Consider the following 23915-nt stretch of genomic DNA (forward strand, 5'->3'; position numbering starts at 1 on the left):
GTCGTTAACATATGTGGCAGTGGCAGCATATCTTAGCCATATCTCAGCTATCTTTACATGCATCGCTTACCTACCACACACAGGCACACAAATCAATGTATTCTCTTAAATTACAGTGGCGTGCGAAAGTATTCACCCCCCTTGGCATTTTTCCTATTTTATTGCCTTACAACCCCCAAAGTGAATACTTTGTAGAGCCACCTTTTGCAGCAATTACAGCTGCAAGTCTCTTGGGGTATGTCTCTATAAGCTTGGCACATCTAGCCACTGGGATTTTTGCCCATTCTTCAAGGCAAAACTGCTCCAGCTCCTTCAAGTTGGATGGGTTCCGCTGGTGTACAGCAATCTTTAAGTCATACCACAGATTCTCAATTGGATTGAGGTCTGGGCTTTGACAAGGCTATTCCAAGACATTTAAATGTTTCCCCTTAAACCACTTGAGTGTTGTTTTAGCAGTATGCGTAGGGTCATTGTCCTGCTAGAAGGTGAACCTCCGTCCCAATCTCAAATCTCTGGAAGACTGAAACAGGTTTCCCTCAAGAATGTGCCATCCATCATTCCTTAAATTCTGACCAGTTTCCCAGTCCCTGCCACCACCATGCTTCACTGTGGGGATGGTGTTCTCGGGGTGATGAGAGGTGTTGGGTTTGCGCCAGACATGGCGTTTTCCTTGAGGGCCAAAAAGCTCAATTTTGGTCTCATCTGACCAGAGTACCTTCTTCCATATGTTTGGGGAGTCTCCCACATGCCTTTTGGCGAACACCAAACATGTTTGCTTATTTTTTTCATTAAGCAATGGCTTTTTTCTGGCCACTCTTCCGTAAAGCCCAGCTCTGTGGAGTGTACGGCTTAAAGTGGTCCTATGGACAGATACTCCAATCTCCGCTGTGGAGCTTTGCAGCTCCTTCAGGGTTCTCTTTTGTCTCTTTGTTGCCTCTCTGATTAATGCCCTCCTTGCCTGGTCTGTGAGTTTTGGTGGGCGGCCCTCTCTTGGCAGATTTGTTGTGGTGCCATATTCTTTCCATTTTTTAATAATGGATTTAATGGTGCTCCGTGGGATGTTCAACGTTTCTGATATTTTTTTATAACCCAACCCTGATCTGTACTTCTCCACAACTTTGTCCCTGACCTGTTTGGAGAGCTCCTTGGTCTTCATGGTGCCGCTTGCTTGGTGGTGCCCCTTGCTTAGTGGTGTTGCAGACTCTGGGGCCTTTCAGAACAGGTGTATATATACTGAGATCATGTGACAGATCATGTGACACTTAGATTGCACACAGGTGGACTTTATTTAACTAATTATGTGACTTTTGAAGGTAATTAGTTGCACCAGATCTTATTTAGGGGCTTCATAGCAAAGGGGGTGAATACATATGCACGCACCACTTTTCCGTTATTTATTTTTTATAATTTTTTGAAACAAGTTATTTTTTTAATTTCACTTCACCAATTTGGACTATTTTGTGTATGTCCATTACATGAAATCCAAATAAAAATCCATTTAAATTACAGATTGTAATGCAACAAAATAGGAAAAACGCCAAGGGGGATGAATACTTTTGCAAGGCACTGTACCCCGTCTCCTGATGCTTCAAAGTGATAGGGGGACACTGAGTGCATAGTGTTGACAGTAAGATCATGCTCTTTTCCTTGTCCACTTTGTAGCGTTCCTCAAAGGAGAGCCACGGTTTTCTGTTTGTCTGAGTATCCAAAGATAATTGTCTAGTAAGTGACATCTATGACAACCTTATGAAGGCATTATGTTGAAATACTTGACGTCCTAAAGAATGATGAAAGCAAGTGACGTCTATGACAACCATCTTTACAATAGGTGAAACATTCAAATAAAGTGTTTAAGAACATTGAATGGTTGGCATTGTAACTGAGCAAATAAAGTACAACTAACTTCCTTGTGTTACTACCCACCTCTTTTCACTTTTATTCTCCCAATCGCTGTAAGTAATGTTTGCCCACAGGATGGTAAATAGTTATAGCATAGAGAACAGTCCGATGTTATTTGCTTCGTAACCATAAAGTGTGATCTATCTCTCTCTCTAAGTCTGCTTAAGCTGCTGTCACCACTGTCCATACAAGGCTTACACTGATATAAAAGCAGATGTACATAACAGACAAGAGCCAATGTCAACATCACAAGCTCACATGGCTTTGGGGAAGCGGAAACTCAACCTAGAAATGATCCTGCACACACAACACAAGTTACATCATTGGTACCTTTTGATGTATGGCTGATACAGTATAATAATTCATAATGACGTGAACATTTGTCCAAAGTTGGTCACATTGTTTCCTTGACTCAGTGAGAAGGTCAAAGGTACAGTAGACATGAACCATGCCTGTGTGATGAGGAACCTTGCCAGAGACCTGAAACTCCCAGAGCTAATGCCTAGGTTTTAGCTCATCAAGCTAACACAGTCTTGTGTTGCGCTGGAGACCTGAGTTCGAACCCAGTCATTCCACAGTCTGTTTAGCCTCAGCCAAGGCGACTCTCCATTGACCAGAGAGACTAGACAGAGGAAAGCACAGTGTTTACTACATAGCAACAAAGCTGTGGACAGTTAAAGACTTCCCTGACATTGTAACACTATCCTCCATGCATTTAGTGGACAACAGAGAACAAAGGAAATGGCTGAATGAGTAGAAAAGACTCTCTGGCTTCCAGGTTGATGATTTCACATGGTTAGTTGATTGCTTGCGCTACTATGGTGATTGTGAGTAAACAGGCTACAGGGGTGTCTGCTCAAATGATCTGTGTTAGGATTTATACAGGGCTGACCCTGGGACTGCATTGACCAAACCGTGTGTGTGTGTGTGTGTGTGTGATGTGTTCCAGATGGGAGGAGGAGCTGTCTAAGCGCCAGCAGATGGAGGCCATGGTGGAGACACTACAGGAGGTGAGAGCTCATCTCTGCCATCTTAAATCATTACACCCATACCATACTCGCTCTTCTAGCTAACTGCATCCCAATACTCTGTATTTTCTCCTGAAGTATCCAGGCATGGGCAAGAGGGAGTTTCCAACATATTTCTTATAACAGTAATTTCCTTTTAAATCCAAAGTTCAAATGTCATTGGCCATTAAAGCTAGACTCCTTAGTTGCTATTAGTATACATAGTGGACAAAACATTAAGAACACCTTCCTAATATTGGGTTGCACCCCTCCCCTTTTGCCCTCAGAACAGCCTCAATTTGTCGGGGCATGGACTCTACAAGGTGTTGAAAGCGTTCCACAGGGATGCTGGCCCATGTTGACTCCAATGCTTCCCACAGTTGTGTCAAGTTGGCTTGATGTCCTTTGGGTGGTGGACCATTCTTGACACATACGGAAAACTGTTGAGCATGAAAAACCCAGCAGCGTTGCAGTTCTTGACACAAACCGGTGCGCCTGACACCTACTACCATAACCCGTTCAAAGGCATTTTTTGTCTTGCCCATTCACCCTTTGAATGGCACACATACACAATCCATTTCTCAATTGTCTCGAGGCTTAAAAATCCTTCTTTAACATGTCTCCTCTCCTTCATCTACACTGATTGCAGTGGATTTAACAAGTGACATCAATAAGGGATCGTAGCTTTCACCTGGAATCACCTGGTCAGTCTTTGTCATGGAAAGAGCCAGTGTTCATAATGTTTTGTACACTCAGTTTTGTACACTCATTGACCCTTGAAGAATATAACGTATAAATGCCTCTTGAGCCTAGTTCGTATCCCATCAGAACCCAAAATATAAGCTTGTTTTACTCCAATGTTGTAAACAATATAAATATAAACAAACACTGTATAGCCTCAAAACATGGTTAAAACTATAATTTTGATTTCATGAATGATCAGTTATTACATTCATAGATCTATCTATGAATGATCTCTGTCTATGAGTGGTTATATTTCTCCATGCCAATCCCTTTAGCTTTTTACCAAAACAGAGGTGGGGTGACCCTTTGGTATTGTTTCAATGAAGGATTCTAGCTTTAGGGGACAATCCATGAAGGGAAGTGAACAGGTGCACACTTCGGGAGAAAATACAGGCTCTTGGGATGCAGGCTCAGCCTCTGTGCCATGTTTGTGTGTATTTAGCATTTTGCCAGTAAGCCCCCTATTCAGCAGTTGTGATAACTTATCTACGGATGCCTCTGACATACTGTAATGTGCTGTGTGTCTGTATGTCGTTTTACAAAACAGAATGAGAAAGTGAATGATAGAAAACAAATATGGGCGGGGAGTGGGGACTTCACATGCTTTAGTCCCTGTGTACATGTTAGTCAGTGGGAACCAATGATGGGCGTGTAAATGCGTTTTAAAACCCCCCAAAGACCGAGATCACATTACCCCAAAAAACAGCCAAAAGCACTGACTCGCCCTGACTAGCTATGTTTCAACTGTTTCCTGCTAGCTACATTCCACATTACTTTTATTGAAGCTCTTGGCCTAAACCCAAGACTCAATCCACTTTGGAATTTTTTGCTGTGATGCATCAAAATAGTGGATTGTAGAGTAATAAAATGAATTTTCGAACATGTTATGCAGACTTCAGAAAGGGATATCAATCAAATTTCAATCAAATGTATTTATAAAGTCCTTTTACATCAGCAGATGTCGCAAAGATGTCACAGTGCTATACAGAAACCCAGCCTAAAACCCTCAAACAGCAGATACTCTTATAAAAGGAGTTACATTTACGTTTTTGTAAGGTGTTTTAGGACACATTTTCAAAACACATCCCTTCCGCATGGTTATTCATAAATGTGTGTAAAGTTTATTGAGCCATGGTGTGTCAGTAGATTAGATGTAGAGTGTGATGTGGCTGTCTGTTCCACGGTCTGACTCCCCAGAGTGCCCAGGAGTCTGAAGTGGTTCAGGAGGAGCTCACTGTGACGGTGGAGAGACTCAAGACAGAGCTGGTGGTCTTCAAGAGCCTCATGACCGACAATGTAAGTATGACACTTAGGCTTTACTCAACAGTCCCTTATTCTCCTGATATTTACACAGAAATATCATGGTAAAAGGGAAAGTACATAGTAATCACTTAGTAGTTTGTGTGCTCCATTTAAACTAGGAACACCCAACCAACTTTAAATTATGCGGACTGGTTCAACTCACTGTAAGTTGCAAAGCTTTTTGACACTATTTATACTTTTTTTTTTATCACACCCATTTATTACCACCTACCCAACGTAAATGTGTTCATCCATCCACCCACCTCTTCTGCAACTGATGCATGCTACCACTCTCACCTGTAGGTGATATGTACAGTGGGGGAAAAAAGTATTTAGTCAGCCACCAATTGTGCAAGTTCTCCCACTTAAAAAGATGAGAGAGGCCTGTAATTTTCATCATAGGTACACGTCAACTATGACAGACAAAATGAGAAAAAGAAATCCCGAAAATCACATTGTAGGATTTGTAATAAATGTATTTGCAAATTATGGTGGAAAATAAGTATTTGGTCAATAACAAAAGTTTCTCAATACTTTGTTATATACCCTTTGTTGGCAATGACACAGGTCAAACCTTTTCTGTAAGTCTTCACAAGGTTTTCACACACTGTTGCTGGTATTTTGGCCCATTCCTCCATGCAGATCTCCTCTAGAGCAGTGATGTTTTGGGGCTGTCGCTGGGCAACACGGACTTTCAACTCCCTCCAAAGATTTTCTATGGGGTTGAGATCTGGAGACTGGCTAGGCCACTCCAGGACCTTGAAATGCTTCTTACGAAGCCACTCCTTCATTGCCCGGGCGGTGTGTTTGGGATCATTGTCATGCTGAAAGACCCAGCCACGTTTCATCTTCAATGCCCTTGCTGATGGAAGGAGGTTTTCACTCAAAATCTCATGATACATGGCCCCATTCATTCTTTCCTTTACACGGATCAGTCGTCCTGGTCCCTTTGCAGAAAAACAGCCCCAAAGCATGATGTTTCCACCCCCATGCTTCACAGTAGGTATGGTGTTCTTTGGATGCAACTCAGCATTCATTGTCCTCCAAACACGACAAGTTGAGTTTTTACCAAAAAGTTATATTTTGGTTTCATCTGACCATATGACATTCTCCCAATCCTCTTCTGGATCATCCAAATGCACTCTAGCAAACTTCAGACGGGCCTGGACATGTACTGGCTTAAGCAGGGGGACACGTCTGGCACTGCAGGATTTGAGTCCCTGGCGGCGTAGTGTGTTACTGATGGTAGGCTTTGTTACTTTGGTCCCAGCTCTCTGCAGGTCATTCACTAGGTCCCCCCGTGTGGTTCTGGGATTTTTGCTCACCGTTCTTGTGATCATTTTGACCCCACGGGGTGAGATCTTGCGTGGAGCCCCAGATCGAGGGAGATTATCAGTGGTCTTGTATGTCTTCCATTTCCTAATAATTGCTCCCACAGTTGATTTCTTCAAACCAAGCTGCTTACCTATTGCAGATTCAGTCTTCCCAGCCTGGTGCAGGTCTACAATTTTGTTTCTGGTGTCCTTTGACAGCTCTTTGGTCTTGGCCATAGTGGAGTTTGGAGTGTGACTGTTTGAGGTTGTGGACAGGTGTCTTTTATACTGATAACAAGTTCAAACAGGTGCCATTAATACAGGTAACGAGTGGAGGACAGAGGAGCCTCTTAAAGAAGAAGTTACAGGTCTGTGAGAGCCAGAAATCTTGCTTGTTTGTAGGTGACCAAATACTTATTTTCCACCATCATTTGCAAATAAATTCATAAAAAATCCTACAATGTGATTTTCTGGATTTGTTTTTCTCAATTTGTCTGTCATAGTTGACGTGTACCTATGATGAAAATTACAGGCCTCTCTCATCTTTTTAAGTGGGAGAACTTGCACAATTGGTGGCTGACTAAATACTTTTTTCCCCCACTGTACAGCCTGGCAGTCAGAATGCTCACCACACATTTTTATCATATACACTCTCCCTTGAACCCTGAGGCCAATAAATTCCTTTTGAATTGGTTAAAGCCAAGTTAGCTTCACAGACAGAAAGGCAGGCAGACGGACGAATGGGCGGCGGGCAGACGGACAGATAGACTTGAGGCAGAGTAGCAGTGAGATGAGAAACCCTTGTGGCTCGCCTCACACAGCCTCCGCCTGTTCTTTGAGGCCCTGTGGTTTTGGCCAGCTTTCTAATGAACTCCAGCTGGGCTCTGGACTCTCCCAGTCTGTGGTCTGGAGTAGCTACGCTCACAGATTAGCCAAAACCCGCCCCAACTACCGTTTCACATGCAACCACACTTGGCCCTTCCCAGTCACTTTTGAACCCTTTCAAGTTAATTTTTTCATTGTCAAAGGGGAAGTTTACCTAAAGTCCAACATTTCCTAAGTGATTCCATACATTCAAACTATACTGACAGGTGTGGCATATCAAGAAGCTGATTATACAGCACGATCATTACACAGGTGTACCTTGTGCTGGGGACAATAAAAGGCCACATTTTTTGCAGTTTTGACACACAACACAATGCCACAGATGTCTCAAGTTTTAAGGGAGCATGCAATTGGTATGCTGACTGCAGGAATGTCCACCAGAGCAGTTGCCAGAGAATTGAATGTTAATTTCTCAACCACAAGCCGCCTCCAAAGTTGTTTTAGAGAATTTGGCAGTACGTCCAACTGGCCTCACAACCGCAGACCACATGTAACCATGCCAGCCCAGGACCTCCACATCCAGCTTCTTCACCTGCAGGATCGTCTGAGACCAGCCACCCGAACAGCTGATGAAATTGTGGGATTGCACAACCAAATAATTTCTGCACAAACTGTCAGAAACCGTCACAGGGAAGCTCATTTGCGTGCTCATCGTCCTCAGCGGGGTCTTGACCTGACTGCAGTTCGGCGTCGTATCCGAGTTCAGTGGGCAAATGCTTACCTTCGATGGCCACTGGCACGCTAGAGAAGTGTGCTCTTCACGGAAGGTTTCAACTGTACCGGGCAGATGGCAGACAGCATGTATGGCGTCATGTGGGCGAGTGGTTTGCTGATGTCAACGTTGTGGCACAAGTGCCCCATGGTGGTGGTGGGGTTATGGTATGGGCAGACATAAGCTATGGACAACGAACACAATTGCATTTTATCGATGGCAATCGGAATGCACAGAGATCCTGAGGCCCGTTGTCGTGCCATTCATCCGCTGCCATCACCTCATGTTTCAGCATGATAATGCACAGCCCCATGTTGCATGGATCTGTACACAATTCCTGGAAGCTGAAAATGCCCCAGTTCTTCCATGGCCTGCATACTCACCAGACATGTCACCCATTAAGCCTGTTTGGGATGCTCTGGATCGACGTGTACGACAGCGTGTTCCAGTTCTCACTAATATCCAGCAACTTTGCACAGCCATTGAAGAGGAGTGGGACAACATTCCACAGCCAAAATCAACAGCCTGATCAACCCTGTGCGAAGGAGATGTGTCACGTTGCATGAGGCAAATGGTAGTCACACCAGATACTGACTGGTTTTCTGATCCACGCCCCTACCTTTTTTTCAAGGTATCTGTGACCAACAGATGCATATCTGTATTCCCAGTCATGTAAAATCCATAGATTAGGGCCTAATGAATTTGTTTCAAATGTACTTATATGAACTGTAACTCAGTAAAACCTTTGAAATTGTTGCATGTTGCGTTTATATTTTTGTTCAGTGTAGTTAGGTGTAGTTTGCCTTCTCCCCCTCTCTCTCCCTGCAGTCTAGAAATGGAAAGCTGCAAAAACAGGTCAGGTGACGTGTCTCTGTGCACTGCCAGCTCTGCTCCGTTGTCAGTGGACAAATTATTTGTTTTATTGAAAGCGTACGTCCTAATGAGACATTTTTATCAAAAGTACTATCGGTCAGGAAATGTGTACTTTTCCACCTAAAACAATTTGGATGATTTTATATCCTTATTTTATGTGGCCGACTGCAACAACAGCAGAGATAGGTAACAACTGCGTATGTGCGCTCTCGTGAGGGAATCCCTTTACATAAAAACTGCATGTACGGCCCTTAGAAACAATTACAGATGCAGGGTTTTTTCGGGGAAGAAGTGAAGACAGTAGCCTAGTGTTACAGATTAGGTATGCGAAAGTAAACAACAACCTACAACCATGTCTGACGACGAAATACTCGCGAGTGATGAATAAAACTACTGGAGGGGCGCTGATGGTGTCGTCTAACCGTATTTATTTGAGCCTGAGAATTCTGACAAATTGAACTTCAGATGGCCGCTGTCGCTCTTGCCACCGAGGCCGCAGCAACAGCAGGACCACAGCCCCAGCCTTTCCCAGGATGAAGGCAGATTGGTGGTGCAGTTGTGGTAACTGTGCTTCAATGTTGAAGAATGCTTATGCTGCAGAGAATTTAATGATGAGGAGCAGTTAGTTTGCTTTCGCGACCACAGGGATTTTGCTGTCCACATCAACTCTGGTGCCTGGAAACATTTGTACGTATCCCAAAAAGAAATTGGAGACGCAACCCCGTTCCGGCTGGGCTAAATGGACAGTTATCCAACGATTAAGTAGCTGAACTTATTGAACGATCACTTATCATAAAGCTCTATGAGCTGGACCGTTGTGGGTTTATGTTTTTACATTAGCCCAAACACTGTCCTGATATGTTTTCACATTATCACAGTGTTTTTGGCATCTTTTATTTGAGTAGGTTATAGGAAATATAGGCCTACACATTGAACTTGAAATAACAGCAACATATACGAAAAGAAAAGAAGAACCTGTTTTCATATTGTCAAAAAATTAAATGTTATAAGTACATGGCTGCTGCTCCAGATTCTCAAATCCACTTTGCCCTTTGATCTATAATTGTTAATCTAGACAGTTCAGTCTTCTACTGCATCATTTTGGAATGTGTCCTCCGCGGTGAGACACTGGGTTCAGGAGTCCGGATTCCTCTCCCATCCTGCATGGTACTAAATATCGCCCTATGGGGTCTACACTGTTTTTCAGGAAGTGAAAGACTCCCAGGATTGTAAATAGTCAAAGTTACAAGTATGTGCGACTCCCAGCCTGTGATGGGTGTGTTGTGTGTCAGGTTAGGTACTGTGACTGCATAAATAAAGAATATCCATGCAAATGGACCAATAAGGCAAGTATGTTATTTTTAGTCATAAAAAATGTCCAAAAGAAAAGGGAAGACATTTGGTTGCATATAAAAAACAAAACAACCTAGTATACTTCATAACTCTTGTATGTGCATCAAAAGCATTTGCCACAGAGGAGAGACCTGAGAAAGAGAACCTGGTCAGAAGACATCCCTCCAGAATGAGCAAGTAGCCACAAACAATGTTGTCTGGAAGGTTAGGCTTGAGCAGGTGGGATGAAGGATCTCTGTAAACCACCGTTAGATCCTATCGCCACTCCAGCACCTGGTCAACCAGTTTCTCTCTGAACTGGAACTGTTTTTGGTTCATACATTTTTTTGGCCACCCACTGCTTGCACTGTTTCGGGAACACAGCCTTGAAGCGTTTCTCAGTGCAATTAGACATATATTTTTACCTTTATTTAACTAGGCAAATCAGTTAAGAACAAATTCTTACTTACATTGACGGCCTACCCCGGACCAATTGTGCGCCGCCCTATGGGACTCCCAATCACGGATGGATTGTGATACAGCCTGGAATTGAACCAGGATCTGTAATGATGCCTGTAGCACTGAGATGCAGTGCCTTAGACCGCTGCGCCACTCCGCAGCCCATTCAGGTTGCTTATGTTGTAACAGGGAAGATGGTACTTTATAGTATGCTAGACATAATTGTCTTCAAAGAGTGATGTACATGCAAGATAAAAGTAATATGTAAAGTAAATTGGGTTTATCCATTCATTCAAGTTCTTCAAGTAGCTGTGGCAGTTGTAGCTTGTTCCCTGCCCACATTTTCATTGTGGTCCATTATGGTCACTGGCCAGCTGGGTTCTTGCAACTATGGAGAGGGGACGAAAATGGAATCGCTTCTGGGTATACTTAAGCATGGTACTGTGGTATGACTCAAGCTCTCCTGTGGACAAACGTTTACATCCGGATATTAAAACACTTATTTTAAGTTTGTACAGTTCAGGCAACTTCAAATCACCTTTCAAGACAAAAATGTCTACCTATTACTGTTTATTAAACTGCATGACAGTTATAGTAGGACTTTCAAATCTCATATGTATTATAAAAATCACTACAGATGTGTTGTACAAAAAGTTATGAAATTATGCAAGTTTTACATGCCATTTGCTCCAAGTCCTTTTCAAGTCTTTTGTCCAGTGCAATGGCAGTCAAAGCTTTGTAGACCTCAGATGTACAGTACTGGAGATCCACCTTTTCTGTCTCTGCTTGTCCTCTGACAGGTCTGCATGAGAGCAGCTGTACTGCACTCAATTTTCAGTCCAACTGAGCGTGCCGCAAATGGAATAGAGGATGGATCGCCATATGCATTTTGATTTGAAATATAGTGTGTAAACAGGAACAAATGAGTTACCATTTCATGTAATAGGCTTTTCCCTATGTATAGAATAATATCAGTCCGGACAGACATTTTATTTTTATTTAAAGGTTATAGCGGTTTGTGTGATTCAGCCAATTAATCGCAATACATATTTGTAGCATAAGGACAGGTAAGCTACTTATTAGAACACTGGGCGAAAAGGGTCAATAGCAGGGGATATCTTTATATATATACACAGTACCAGTCAAAAGTTTGGACACACCTACTCATTCAAGGGTTTTTCTTTATTTTTTACTATTTTCTACATTGTAGAATAATAGTGAAGACATCAAAACAATGAAATAACACATATGGAATCATGTAGTAACCAAAAAAGTGTTAAACAAATCAAAATAGATTTTATATTTGAGATTCTTCAAAGTAGCCACCCTTTGCCTTGATGACAGATTAATTTCAAATATGGAACTAGGATATTCTCCATAATGGGACAGTTTCTACATGCATCCAATCTGGACCTCAGAAATCTCCCTGCTACAGGATGAGTCTAGGCATATATCTTTGGTGAGATCCCTTCAAGACATGCCCCTGATGCAAGTGCACCCCCTTACATATTTGTAGAATATTTTAACTCAGGAAAGGGTATGTGTCAACATGCTGACATATCTAAGCCTTTATATGTAGGCATGAAGTAATCCACATACTATCTGTAGTCATTACCTGATCATTTATGGATCCGTATTTCTGCAAAACTTCAGGATTTCAATAAATATCCTTACATGATATGTCATATTCATCTTCATATGTCTGGTCGAAAATGGACTAAATCTGACTCGTGATCAATGTCCAGCGCACAAATTATTTTACCTGTTCATGTGCCGAAAATCATTGTGCTTCTTCACATGGTGACATACACTACATTACCAAAAGTATGTGGACACCTGCTCATCAAATGTCTCATTCCAAAGTCACGGGCATTAATATGGAGTTGGTCACCCCTTTTCTGCTGTAACAGCCTCCACTCTTCTGGGAAGGCTTTCCACTAGATGTTAGAACATTGCTGCAGGGACTTTCTTCCATTCAGCCACAAGAGCATTAGTGAGGTCGGGCACTGATGTTGGGTGATTGGCGTTCCAATTCATCCCAAAGGTGTTCGATGGGGTTGAGGTCAGGGCTCTGTGCAGGCCATTCAAGTTCTTCCACACCGATCTCGACAAACCATTTCTGTATGGACCTCGCTTTGTGCACAGGGGCATTGTCATGCTGAAAAAGGAAAGGGCCTTCCCCAAACTGTTGCCACAAAGTTAGAAGCACAAAATCGTCTAGAATGTAATTGTATGCTGTAGCGTTAACATTTCCTTTCACTGGAACTAAGGGCCTAGCCCAAACCATGAAAATCAGCCTCAGACCATTATTCCTCCTCCCCCAAAATGTACAGTTGGCACTATGCATTCGGGCAGGTAGCGTTCTCCTGGCATCCGCCAAACCCAGATTCGTCCGTTGGACTGCCAGATGGTGAAGCGTGGTTCATCACTCAAGAGAACGCGTTTCCACTGCTCCAGAGTCCAATGGCGGCAAGCTTAACACCACTCCAGCCGATACTTGGTATTGCGCATGGTGATCTTAGGCTTGTGTGCGGCTGCTTGGCCTTGGAAACCCATTTCATTAAGTTCCAGACGAACAGTTCTTGTGCTGACATTGCTTCCAGAGGCAGATTGGAACTCGGTAGTGAGTGTTGCAACCGAGGACAGATTATTTTTACGCGCTTCAGCACTCGGCGGTCCCGTTCTGTGAACTTGTGTGACCTATCACTTCGCAGCTGTGCCGTTGTTGCTTCTAGACGTTTCCACTTCACAATAACAGCACTTATAGTTGACCGGGTCAGCTCTAGCAGGGCAGAAATTTGACGAACTGACTTGTTGGAAAGGTGGCATCCTATGACGGTACCACGTTGAAGGTCACTGAGCTCTTCAGTAAGGCCATTCTACTGTCAATGTTTGTCTATGGAGATTGCATGGCTGTGTGCTAGATTTTATACACCTGTCAGCAACAGGTGTGGCTGAAATAGCCGAATCCACTAATTTGAAGGGGTGTCCACATACTTTTGTGTATATATAGTGTGTCTTATACTGAAGAAAAATATAAACACAACATGTAAAGTGCTGGTCCCATGTTTTGCGCTTGTAATGCATCTCTGAAAAATAACTACGACAAACTTAATGAATACAACACAGCTTTGGTGACACCACTGTCTCAAAAACGAATGGTTTTGAGATTTGACCGCTTGGAACTTTGATTTAATGTAGCTTCTCCTCCCAACGGTGCAGTTCTACTCGTAAAATGACTACCAACTTTACCCACTTCATGGTAAAATGAAAAACTGCTATTGGGTAAAGTATATCTACTTGAATATGAAGTTGATCCCCCTTCTCCTAAAATTATTATGTATTAAGACAATCATATTTTTAAGTTCACGTTTATTGTCCATAATTGTCTGTTACACGATTATACGATAATTATGCCAGCCCTAGTGAAAAGTCAGTCGTTACAAACGATACAGGTACACCCTCTGTTCAGTATGGTGTTCAGCCCTCTCCGAAATCCAACTGATTCAATTGCCATTGAGCTGGTGGCTTCAGTGACCTGTTTTGGAAAATACTAAAAACAAGAGGTATACAAAAACATATTTGAAAAACCATTAACATTTGACCATTCACATTGACTATACTGAAAGCAATAACTGCAATGAATGGACCTACCTGAATCACATCAGCTTGAATTACTTTCTTGGTCCTGTCATCCATGAAGCTGTATGAATGAAGGAAGGAATTAATTAATTATTTTTATGTCAAGTAGAGAACCCATTGTTTCATACATATGCTATGCAGAACTAAAATTCCCTTAACATTTTTGGGATTACGGGGCCTCCCGAGTGGTGCAGCGGTCTAAGGCATTGCATCGCAGTGCTAGAGGCGTCACTACAGACCCGGGTTCGATCCCAGGCTGTCTCACAACCGGCAGTGATCAGGAGTCCCACAGGGTGGCGCACAATTGGCCCAGCATCGTCTGGGTTAGGGGAGGGTTTGGCCGGGGGGGCTTTACTTGGCTCAGTGCGTGATAGCAACTCCTGGCGGGCCGGGCGCCTGCAGGCTGACCTCAGTCATCCGTTGAATGGTGTTTCCTCTGACACATTGGTGCTTCCGTGTTAAGTGGGCGGGTGTTAAGAAGCGCAGTTTGGTGTTTCAGAGGACACATGACTCAAACTTTGCCTCCGGAGCCCGTTGGGGAGTTGCAGCAATGAGACAAGATAAAAAAAGGGGGTAAAAAACAACATTTAATTATGATCTGGTTATCATTTCAATTACCTATATGTCGTAAATTTAGCGGAGTAGCCAGCCAAGGTTGTCCCTCCTTCCGTCACCACAGATGTGGACTGCCTTCCCTGCATTTCCATCCTGAACCATAGTGGAAATGATATTTTCGTGCTTCAGTCTGTCTGTAATCCTAGTTTATGACCGGTAGGAAGTAAGAGGACTGTGAAAAGTATATTGAAAAGTACGTTGTTTGTGAAGGGAACTGTATTTGACATAGTTCAGCCCAGTCATTTATGTCTGTGAAAGTGGCACCAGTGAACAGCACTGAAGAAGCTGCAACTACATTAGCCTGTGGCATCCCTCTAACATTTGGGCAAGATTCCCAACTTCCCATACATCCTTTAATGCACTCTGCCAGTTGATCTTGATTTGGCTTCCTTTTAATATTTTGCTGGTGTTGATTATGATAGACCCACACTTTTGGCAAAGCTTCATGAGCTCCATGACTCATGCACAATCAACTTTCGTTGGGTCCACTGATCACGGTTTCGTTGGGTCCACTGATCACGGTTTCGTTGGGTCCACTGATCACGGTTTCGTTGGGTCCACTGATCACGGTTTCGTTGGGTCCACTGATCACGGTTTCGTTGGGTCCACTGATCACGGTTTCGTTGGGTCCACTGATCACGGTTTCGTTGGGTCCACTGATCACGGTTTCGTTGGGTCCACTGATCACGGTTTCGTTGGGTCCACTGATCACGGTTTCGTTGGGTCCACTGATCACGGTTTCGTTGGGTCCACTGATCACGGTTTCGTTGGGTCCACTGATCACGGTTTCGTTGGGTCCACTGATCACGGTTGCTTTTAGATCTGGTTGAGTCTGACATGAGTTTGAATCAAACGTGAAATAATTAAATGTGAATGTGTGAATGAACTCTCAAAGCATGTTTTCATTATGCAATGCCAAGTGCCAATTACAGAACTGGTTACCTTCTGCCTGATCTTCTTAGCGGTAGGGGACACATGGGTAGAAGGTCCAGAGCTTTAAGAGATGGGTAGGGGACCAGGATGCCTGAAGGACATCAGGCCCCGGCTGGGTGGACGGCCCGGAGCTTTGACTTGTTGCTGCAGTCTTTCATAAAACAGATGTAATGCAACATTAGCATTCTGTCAGTTCATACAGTATTTATATACAAAAGGAAATGTGACAGGGAATAATAGTTGATATAGTATGGGTTATATGCCAAATTATTATTGTTATGTGTATTGACAAAGAAAAACTTCCACCTTAACACACAATTGATAGCATGTTTAGTAACCTGTAAAACGTATGGCCATAGTGCTAAAAGTAATGGCCCCTATCGACGGTGGGAGGTGGGGGTTACAAATACACAATAGACCAGACTATGGGCAATTATATACCACAGGTGGTTCCTGGGGCCAGGTATTCCACGAAAGGCTATACAGTTGCCTGAAAGTTTGTCACACAAATAAGCCATGGCTAGCCACAGCGGTGGAAAAGTACCCAATTGTCATACTTGAGTAAAAGTAAAGTTACCTTAATAGAAAATGACTCAAGTAAAAGTGAACGTCACCCAGCCAAATCATGCTTGAGTAAAAGTCTAAAAGTATTTGGTTTTAAATATACTTAAGTATCAAAAGTAAAAGTAAAAGTATAAATCATTTCAAATTCCTTATATTAAGCAAACCAGACGGCACCATTTTCTTGTTTTGTTTAATTTACGGATAGCCAGGGGCATGCTCCAACACTCAGACATCATTTACAAACGAAGCATGTGTTTAGTGAGTCCGCCATATCAGAGGCAGTAGCGATGACCGGGATGTTCTCTTGATAAGTGTGTGAATTAGACCATTTTCCTGTCCTGCTAAGCATTCAAAATGTAATGATTACTTTTGGGTGTCAGGGAAAATGTATGGAGTAAAAAGTACATAATTTTCTTTAGGAATGTAGTAAAGTAAAAGTTGTCAAATATATATATAGTTAAGTAAAGTACAGATACCCAAAAAACACTACTTAAGTAGTACTTTCAAGTATTTTTACTTAAGTACTTTACACCACTGGCTAGCCAACACATTAGACATTGGGAAAAAGTGTGAAAATATCCAGTAGACAAGGTCAACTCACATTGGTGCCAGAGGAGCTTGCAGTTCTTTGGGGTCCATTGAAGAACAATCTATTGAGGCCAGAACCTGCGAGTGAGTTGGGGAAATTGACCTCACAGTTATTTGTGACACAATGGGAGTTCATGATACATACAATTCTAGACGTGAAAGGTATTCCTTCCAGTTCTCTGCTGCAAATGACTGGAATGAACTGCAAAAATATCTGAAGCTGGAGTCACTTATCTCCCTCACTAACTTTAAGCATCAGTTGTCAGAGCAGCTTACCGATCACTGCACCTGTACACAGCCCATCTGTAATTAGCCCACCCAACTACCTCATCCCCATATTGTTATTTACATTGTTATTTATTTTGCTAATTTGCACCCCAGTATCTCTATTTGCACATCATCTTCTGCACATTATTGCCTTACCTCCATAACTTACTACATTTGCACACACTGTATATAGATTTTCTATTGTGTTATTGACTGTACGTTTTGTTTTGTTTATTCCATATGTAACTCTGTGTTGTTGTTTTTATCGCAGTGCTTTGCTTTATCTTGGCCAGGTCGCAGTTGTAAATGAGAACTTGTTCTCAACTGGCTTACCTGGTTAAAAAAAGGTGAACTAAAAATAAAAAGTATTGACAGTTGATATAGTATGGGTTATATGCTAAATTACTGTTGTTATGTGTATAAACAAAGAAAAACTTCCATCCTAGCTGTTAGATTCTAGTTTCTGGTACAATAATCCTGACGGACTCCAAGAAAAACTCAAGCTAGGTTTATTCACCACACTGGGTGTTGCAGCTGCAAAACCACCCCTACAGGTCACACAAGCACATATATTTATACCTTCCTATTAGGCGGAGTCACCTCCTTGTATTTCTATGTTAAACAATCAATCTCTGTTGCTGGGCAAGAACACTGAGTCTGTTCCTCCTCTTGGTGTTATCATGTCCCAGCCTAAATCCAGAGCTTTTGTATTCCTCCATGCCTTTCACAGGTCTTCTTATCAGTCAGGAGAAGCCTTGAGTTATTGGAAGTTCACATTCCTACAGTCTACTGCAGTCCACTAGATAATTACACTTCTCATACACAAAGAGCTTAAACCTAACACTACTTTCAATCTCTAAGGATATATAAAAATGGGATATTCATATTAAGAGTATATAAGGATATAAAAGAGTAAATATATAAGACAGTGTTATTGATGAGTAATTACGATCTATCAGCTCTAACTCCAGACACATGACTGCTATTCAACCCTTATGGAATCAGTCTTGCCCCCTTTCCCTCTGCCCAAATACAATGCACATTGATCATTCCATCTAACCCATAACACAATAATTACTACTGCTACAAATACAATGCACATTGATCATTCCATCTAAACCATAACATTAAAAGTACTACTGCTAGGCTAGTTATACAATTATAAATAGATTAAAACGGGCTCAAGTCAGTCTCCAACAGTAACACACAAGTATAATGTGAGACCACGTTTATAATCTGTAATACATTTTTAATGGCCATGGGGCTAAAAGTAATTATATTGTTAGGATAGTCATGGCCACTATCGACAGAGGGAGGTGGGGGTTACAAATACACAATAGACCAGACTACATGCAACCAAATAAGCCTACCCCAGGTGGTTCCTGGGGCCATGTATTTCATGCAAGGCTACACAGCTGTTAAAGCATGAAATGTTGTCATGCAAATAAACCATAGCTAACCAACACATCAGACATTGGAGATTATGATTATGAAAAAAGCGAGTAGACCCGATCCTAAGTAATTCAAATGCAACAATACCTTTCATTTTTATTCTGCAACGTAAGATGACACAATTACTGTCTATTACAATGTAAAATGACACTATTACTGTCTATAATCTCCTCAACCCCATTGTCATAAAGACAGGGCACATATCCTAACCGGTAGAGCGCCTAGGCTATGTCTACATGATATGGTGCAATGGTTACAACACAATAAGATCAACTCGAACTGCATTGATTAGACTACATACCTCCGCACAACGTGGCCTCAGAGCATTTCGTATTATTCTGTATGTAAATCCGAGACACTGCATTTAGTATGATATGTTACGTTTTGTATGGTATCTATTAATTTGTGGATGTCCATCAACCATTTCGTATGATATGTTACGAATTACAAGTCGTATGATATGTTAGGAATGCAATTCGTGCAATATGTTAAGAATTTGCAAAAAAGTACAGTATGTTACGAATTTGCAAAACGTATTATATGTTACGAATTCCAATTTGTTGTGGCTAACGTTAGCTAGGGTTAGGGGTTAAGGTTAGGAGTTAGGTTAAAGGGTTAAGGTCAGAGTGAGGGGTAGGGTTATCTAAAAGGGTTAGGGTTAGGGGAAGGGTTAGCTAAAAGGGTTAGGGGAAGGGTTAGCTAACATGCTAAGTAGTTGCAAAGTAGCTAAGAAGTAGTAAGTAGCTGAAAAGTTGCTAAATAGCTAAAGTTGTCCGTGATGAGATTCGAACACATAACCTTTGGGTTGCTAGACGTTCGCATCATACACCCACACATCCACCCCGACCTACCACCCTCCTTTCATTTTTGCCTTAACATCTTATTTACTGTTTTTTATCGCTACTAGCTATCTTCTGCATCTTTCAACGGAAAATAGTGACATTTTTTGCCGTCTTCCCTAGATGTCTTATATAAAGTGCAGCCAGGGACCGAACACCAGCTTACTCTTGCTGCCATCTCTTCCGATTTCCACTTTTCAGAACTAACATTAGGCTACCTGTGATACGTTTTTCAACTTTTGCGCCGGCTCCTTCTCCCCCCCACACACATCTGTGACGTCAAGCTCCAAACAAGGGCATATATGTCACAGCGTTGCCCCACGAGATGTTCCTACCCATCTTCACTATTGTTGCAGTCGGCCATGTTGTTGTTTACTTCGTATAACTAATCTGTAACGCTAGGCTGTCTTCACTTCTCCCCTGAATTGTTTTTGCATCTGTGATTGTGAATAAGGGCCTTACGTGCAGTTTTTATGCAAAGCGTTTCCCCCACGACAGAGTTACCTATCTCTGCTGTTGTTGCAGTCGGCCACATAAAATAATGATATAAAATAATATAAAATAATCCCAATAGTTTTAGGTGGAAAAGTATACATTTCCTCATGCAAAATCGATAGTACTTTTGATTTAAAAAAGTATGTCTAATTTGGCCGTAGGCTTTCAATAAAACAAAACATTTGTCCACAATTCGCGGATTTCTCAATCATTCGTTGACTGAAAACAGAGCAGAGCTAGCAGTGCGCAAAGACACGTCACGTGACCCGCTTTTGCCGCTTTCCAGTTCTAGACTGCAGGGAGAGAGAGGGGAAGAAGGCAAACTCCGCCTAACTAGTTTCAATGTATGGAATCACTTGGATTTATTTTCTTCATAAACTTCCCCTTTAAGTGAGTTTATTACCTTTAAACTGCAAGTCATTGCCTTGAGATACTATGAGATTAACTAAAAAGATGGGATGATGTTGCGAGGTTGAGGTTCCGCCTCAGAAAACTGTACACTCTTACTTGCAGTATTGGGCAAATAGTAGACGGTGACACAGCTCATGGGTATAATATTATGTGATCATCATAACCAATGAAATATTTATTGTAGGAAATGTCAGACTTGGACACTGCGATCCAGGAGAAGGCCATGAAGGTGGACATGGACATCTGCAGACGCATTGACATCACGGCTAAACTTTGTGACGTGGCTCAGCAACGCAACTCAGAAGACATGAGCAAGATGTTCAACATGAGCCCACACATGAGCCCCTCCAGAGCACCCCCAGAGAGCAAGGTAACTGGATCACTTTTCATATGTACCTCATGTGAAAAATGGGACACAAATGTCCATGAAATATTTTCTCCACACACATACACGCACACATTTCCCCTCCCGTTCACACACAGCTGACTAGCGTGTGGTGTGTGTGGTTTCACAGGGGGCTGCATCTTGCAGGAGGAAAGAGTGTAAGGCTGTGAATGAGGAGAGGAGTCCTGAGATTGAAGCTGAGTCTGGTGGTGGGGAGGAGGATGAAGAGGAGGAGAAGGAGAAGGTCGTAGAGGCACTCAACATCACAGACGAGATGAAACGCATGCTCAATCAGCTGTGAGTGGCCCAACCTTTGTTTGACCTGTGTTATGTAACTTCTTGTTTAGCCTAAATTGCTAATGAGTGCTAGCTGAAGGACTAGGGTCGATATGTTATCCAACTAACTGTGTTGTTTGAGCCATACGATCTCATTCTGTGAATTAAATCCCCACTGTAGTCTGTCTCGTTAGATAGCATCTCATAGTCCGTTTCATGTGTGCTTTGTTACTTTGTCATGTTTTCATCTCTGTCAGTCACTGTCTCTGTTGTTTTCTCTCTTCCCTGTCCTCTTCATTTGCAAACCCTTTTAAAATGTGCACGCCTTTCCGTTTGGTTTTGGTTTTCCCCATTTTTTGTCTTCTCTCTTTTCTCCCCTCCCTTTCCACCTCCATGTCTCCTCTCTTTTTCTCTGTCCCTACCTCTCCCCTCTTCTCCCTCCCTTTCTTGTATGCAGAACTTGCTCAGATGATAATTCCTTTGTCACCAGGAGGGAGACGTTTGACTTTGATGACGACTGTGACAGCCTGGCTTGGGAGGAGAATGAGGAGACACTGCTCCTCTGGGAGGACTTTGCCAACTACAACACCCCCTGTGCTGCAGCCAGTGCTACTGCAGGTGCCTGCACTGCAGCAGAAGGACAGGGGGAGGGCCCTGGGCAGGTTAGTGTTGGCCCCTACTGCTCATCCAAAAGCAGTGTCAGATACAGGTAACTGCCAAAATAAAGGAAACACCAACATAAAGCGTTTTAATAGGGCGTTGGGCCGCCAGAACAGCTTCAATGCGCATAAATTCTACAACTGTCTTCCACAAGAAATTCCATAATTTGTTGGTGGTTTCAGGTGCCGCTCCAGAATCTCCCATAAGTGTTTAATTGGGTTGAGATCTGGTGACTGACACAAACACAGACACACACACAGACACAGACATTTGAAACCCCTCTTTCAAAGTCACTGAGATCTTTTCTAAGTCATGGTAGCCAAAATAATGGGCAACTGGGCATTTGTATACATGGCCCTAAGCATGATGGGATGTTAATTGCTTAATTAACTCAGGAACCACACCTGTGTGGAAGCACCTGCTTTCAATATACAGTGTACTTTGTATCCCTCATTTACTCAAGTGTTTCCTTTATTTTTGGCAGTTACCTGTATGTCTCTGTTGATTATTTTTTTAGGCCTTCCCTCTGTATCTCCTCATGCTGTTATGCTGTAAGGCATTTAGTCTGAGTGGCCTCAGAAACTGTTAAGGAATATGTGTAAAATACAATTGTGTAATTATTTATTTGAATTGATTGTTTGTCTAATTGTGTGTTGGTGTGTATTGCTAGATTGTGTGTTTGACCGATCCCACTGGGCAAAAACTGGTTGAATCAACATTGTTTCCACGTTATTTCAACCAAAAAAGTCAATGTGATGGCGTTGAATCAATGTGGAAAACTGATTGGATTTGAAAAAAGTAATCACGTATGGGAATTCCATCTTTTTTTTAACCAAACTTTTAACCTAAATCCAATGACATGGTGAAATGTTTTGTTGATTTCACGTTGAATTCATGTTAGTTGACAACTCAACCAAATGTAAATCAAAACTAGACGTTGAACTGACGTCTGTGCCCAGTGGTATGTTTATTTACCTCATCTGTCCATCTACATTTTACGACTGTACGAATGTAAATTGTGTGAAAGTGTTTATTATAAATAACGGTGTCTCCAAGCTGCAAAGTAAAGTCTACTACTGCACTTTGAACGTTGCTACAGTACACAGTTTATATGGGTCTGTTGGGGATTGTTAGGCCTCTCAGGATGGCAGTTTGGGCAGCCTGATCGATGAGACCGAGATGCTTTTCCAGAACCGAGAGAAGGAGTACCAGGAGACCATGGGGCAAATAGAGGTAAGAGACCAAGCGAAGAGAGGTCAAGGTTCATGTGTGCGACTCACTCTCCTGTGTGTTAGTCATCAATTATTACTGCAGAGGGTTTGGCTGCAGTCCGTCTTTGCCCCTTAATCTCTGCTTCTCCTTTCAATCCCTCTCTCTGACTCACCCTCTCACATCTCCTCCCACTCTTTTGCTCTTACTCTCTTACATCATTCACTTCTCTCACCCTCCTTTTGACTCCTCCTCTCTCCCACATCTTGGATTCTCTTTCTCTCCTCAGTATGAGTTGGCTACAGCTAAGAGTGATATGAACCGTCACCTAAAGGAGTACATGGAGATGTGTTCTATGAAGAGAGGCCTGGATGTGCAGATGGAGACCTGCAGGAGACTCATCAAGGGCTCAGGGGGCACCGGCAGGTCAGATACACCTCTTTCTCCACACATGGCACATGGCAAACAATGGCATTTCAATGTCATTGTGCATTGTTCCACTGAGACTTGTCTTGAGAAAGGCCTCGCTACACAGTAGGCATAATCACACAGATATCAATCACACAGATATCAATGACTGACATCTGTCCTTGTTTCCCCTCTCTCTGGTGCAGGAACTCTCCATCGTTCAGCTCGGTAGCAAGCAGTGACTCAGGGAACAGTGATGAGATCCAGGAGGAGCTGGAGAAGGACGGAGAGGCAGTAGGAGGGGTCAGCTGATAACTGACCCTTGACCCTCCGGCCCCTGGCTACACCATCACCTGACAAGGAGAAGATGATGGAGGAAATGCCATTGTTCCTCAATGCTGTGATCCCCCTTTTCTTCAGCAGGTTTCCAGTTGATCTAGGAGGAGTCCTGTGGAAACTATTGGTGCTTCACCGTTTTACCCATATAGGGATGAACTTGTATTCCACAACAAGGTGCAGTGTTGGTTCCTCCTCACTGCTCCTCATTGGCCTACTACTGATCAGAGCGGTCACCCCTACTCAACACAAGTATCTACACACACACTCAACTTACTGTACACCTATGGTCATTTTACTGTGTATTCA

At 42.6% G+C, this 23915-nt stretch overlaps 1 protein-coding gene across 1 annotated transcript in view; it reads left to right on the forward strand.

The window, feature by feature from the left end:
* The window catches only part of LOC311147699 (intermediate filament family orphan 2-like), a gene marked incomplete at both ends in the record, with an annotated part of 32472 nt that extends 8890 nt beyond the window's left edge, over positions 1-23582 (forward strand). The window contains 9 exons of the mRNA XM_084184453.1: positions 2849-2909; positions 4848-4946; positions 5072-5116; positions 20517-20702; positions 20848-21014; positions 21451-21655; positions 22788-22886; positions 23152-23288; positions 23477-23582. Coding sequence (XP_084040579.1) covers positions 2849-2909; positions 4848-4946; positions 5072-5116; positions 20517-20702; positions 20848-21014; positions 21451-21655; positions 22788-22886; positions 23152-23288; positions 23477-23582 — 1105 coding nt within the window. The remainder of the gene's footprint in view (positions 1-2848; positions 2910-4847; positions 4947-5071; positions 5117-20516; positions 20703-20847; positions 21015-21450; positions 21656-22787; positions 22887-23151; positions 23289-23476) is intronic.
* Between the last annotated feature and the right edge of the window lie 333 nt (positions 23583-23915).

This window comes from Coregonus lavaretus (assembly GCF_964263955.1).
Source record: "Coregonus lavaretus genome assembly, chromosome: 20".
Lineage (NCBI taxonomy): Eukaryota > Metazoa > Chordata > Actinopteri > Salmoniformes > Salmonidae > Coregonus > Coregonus lavaretus.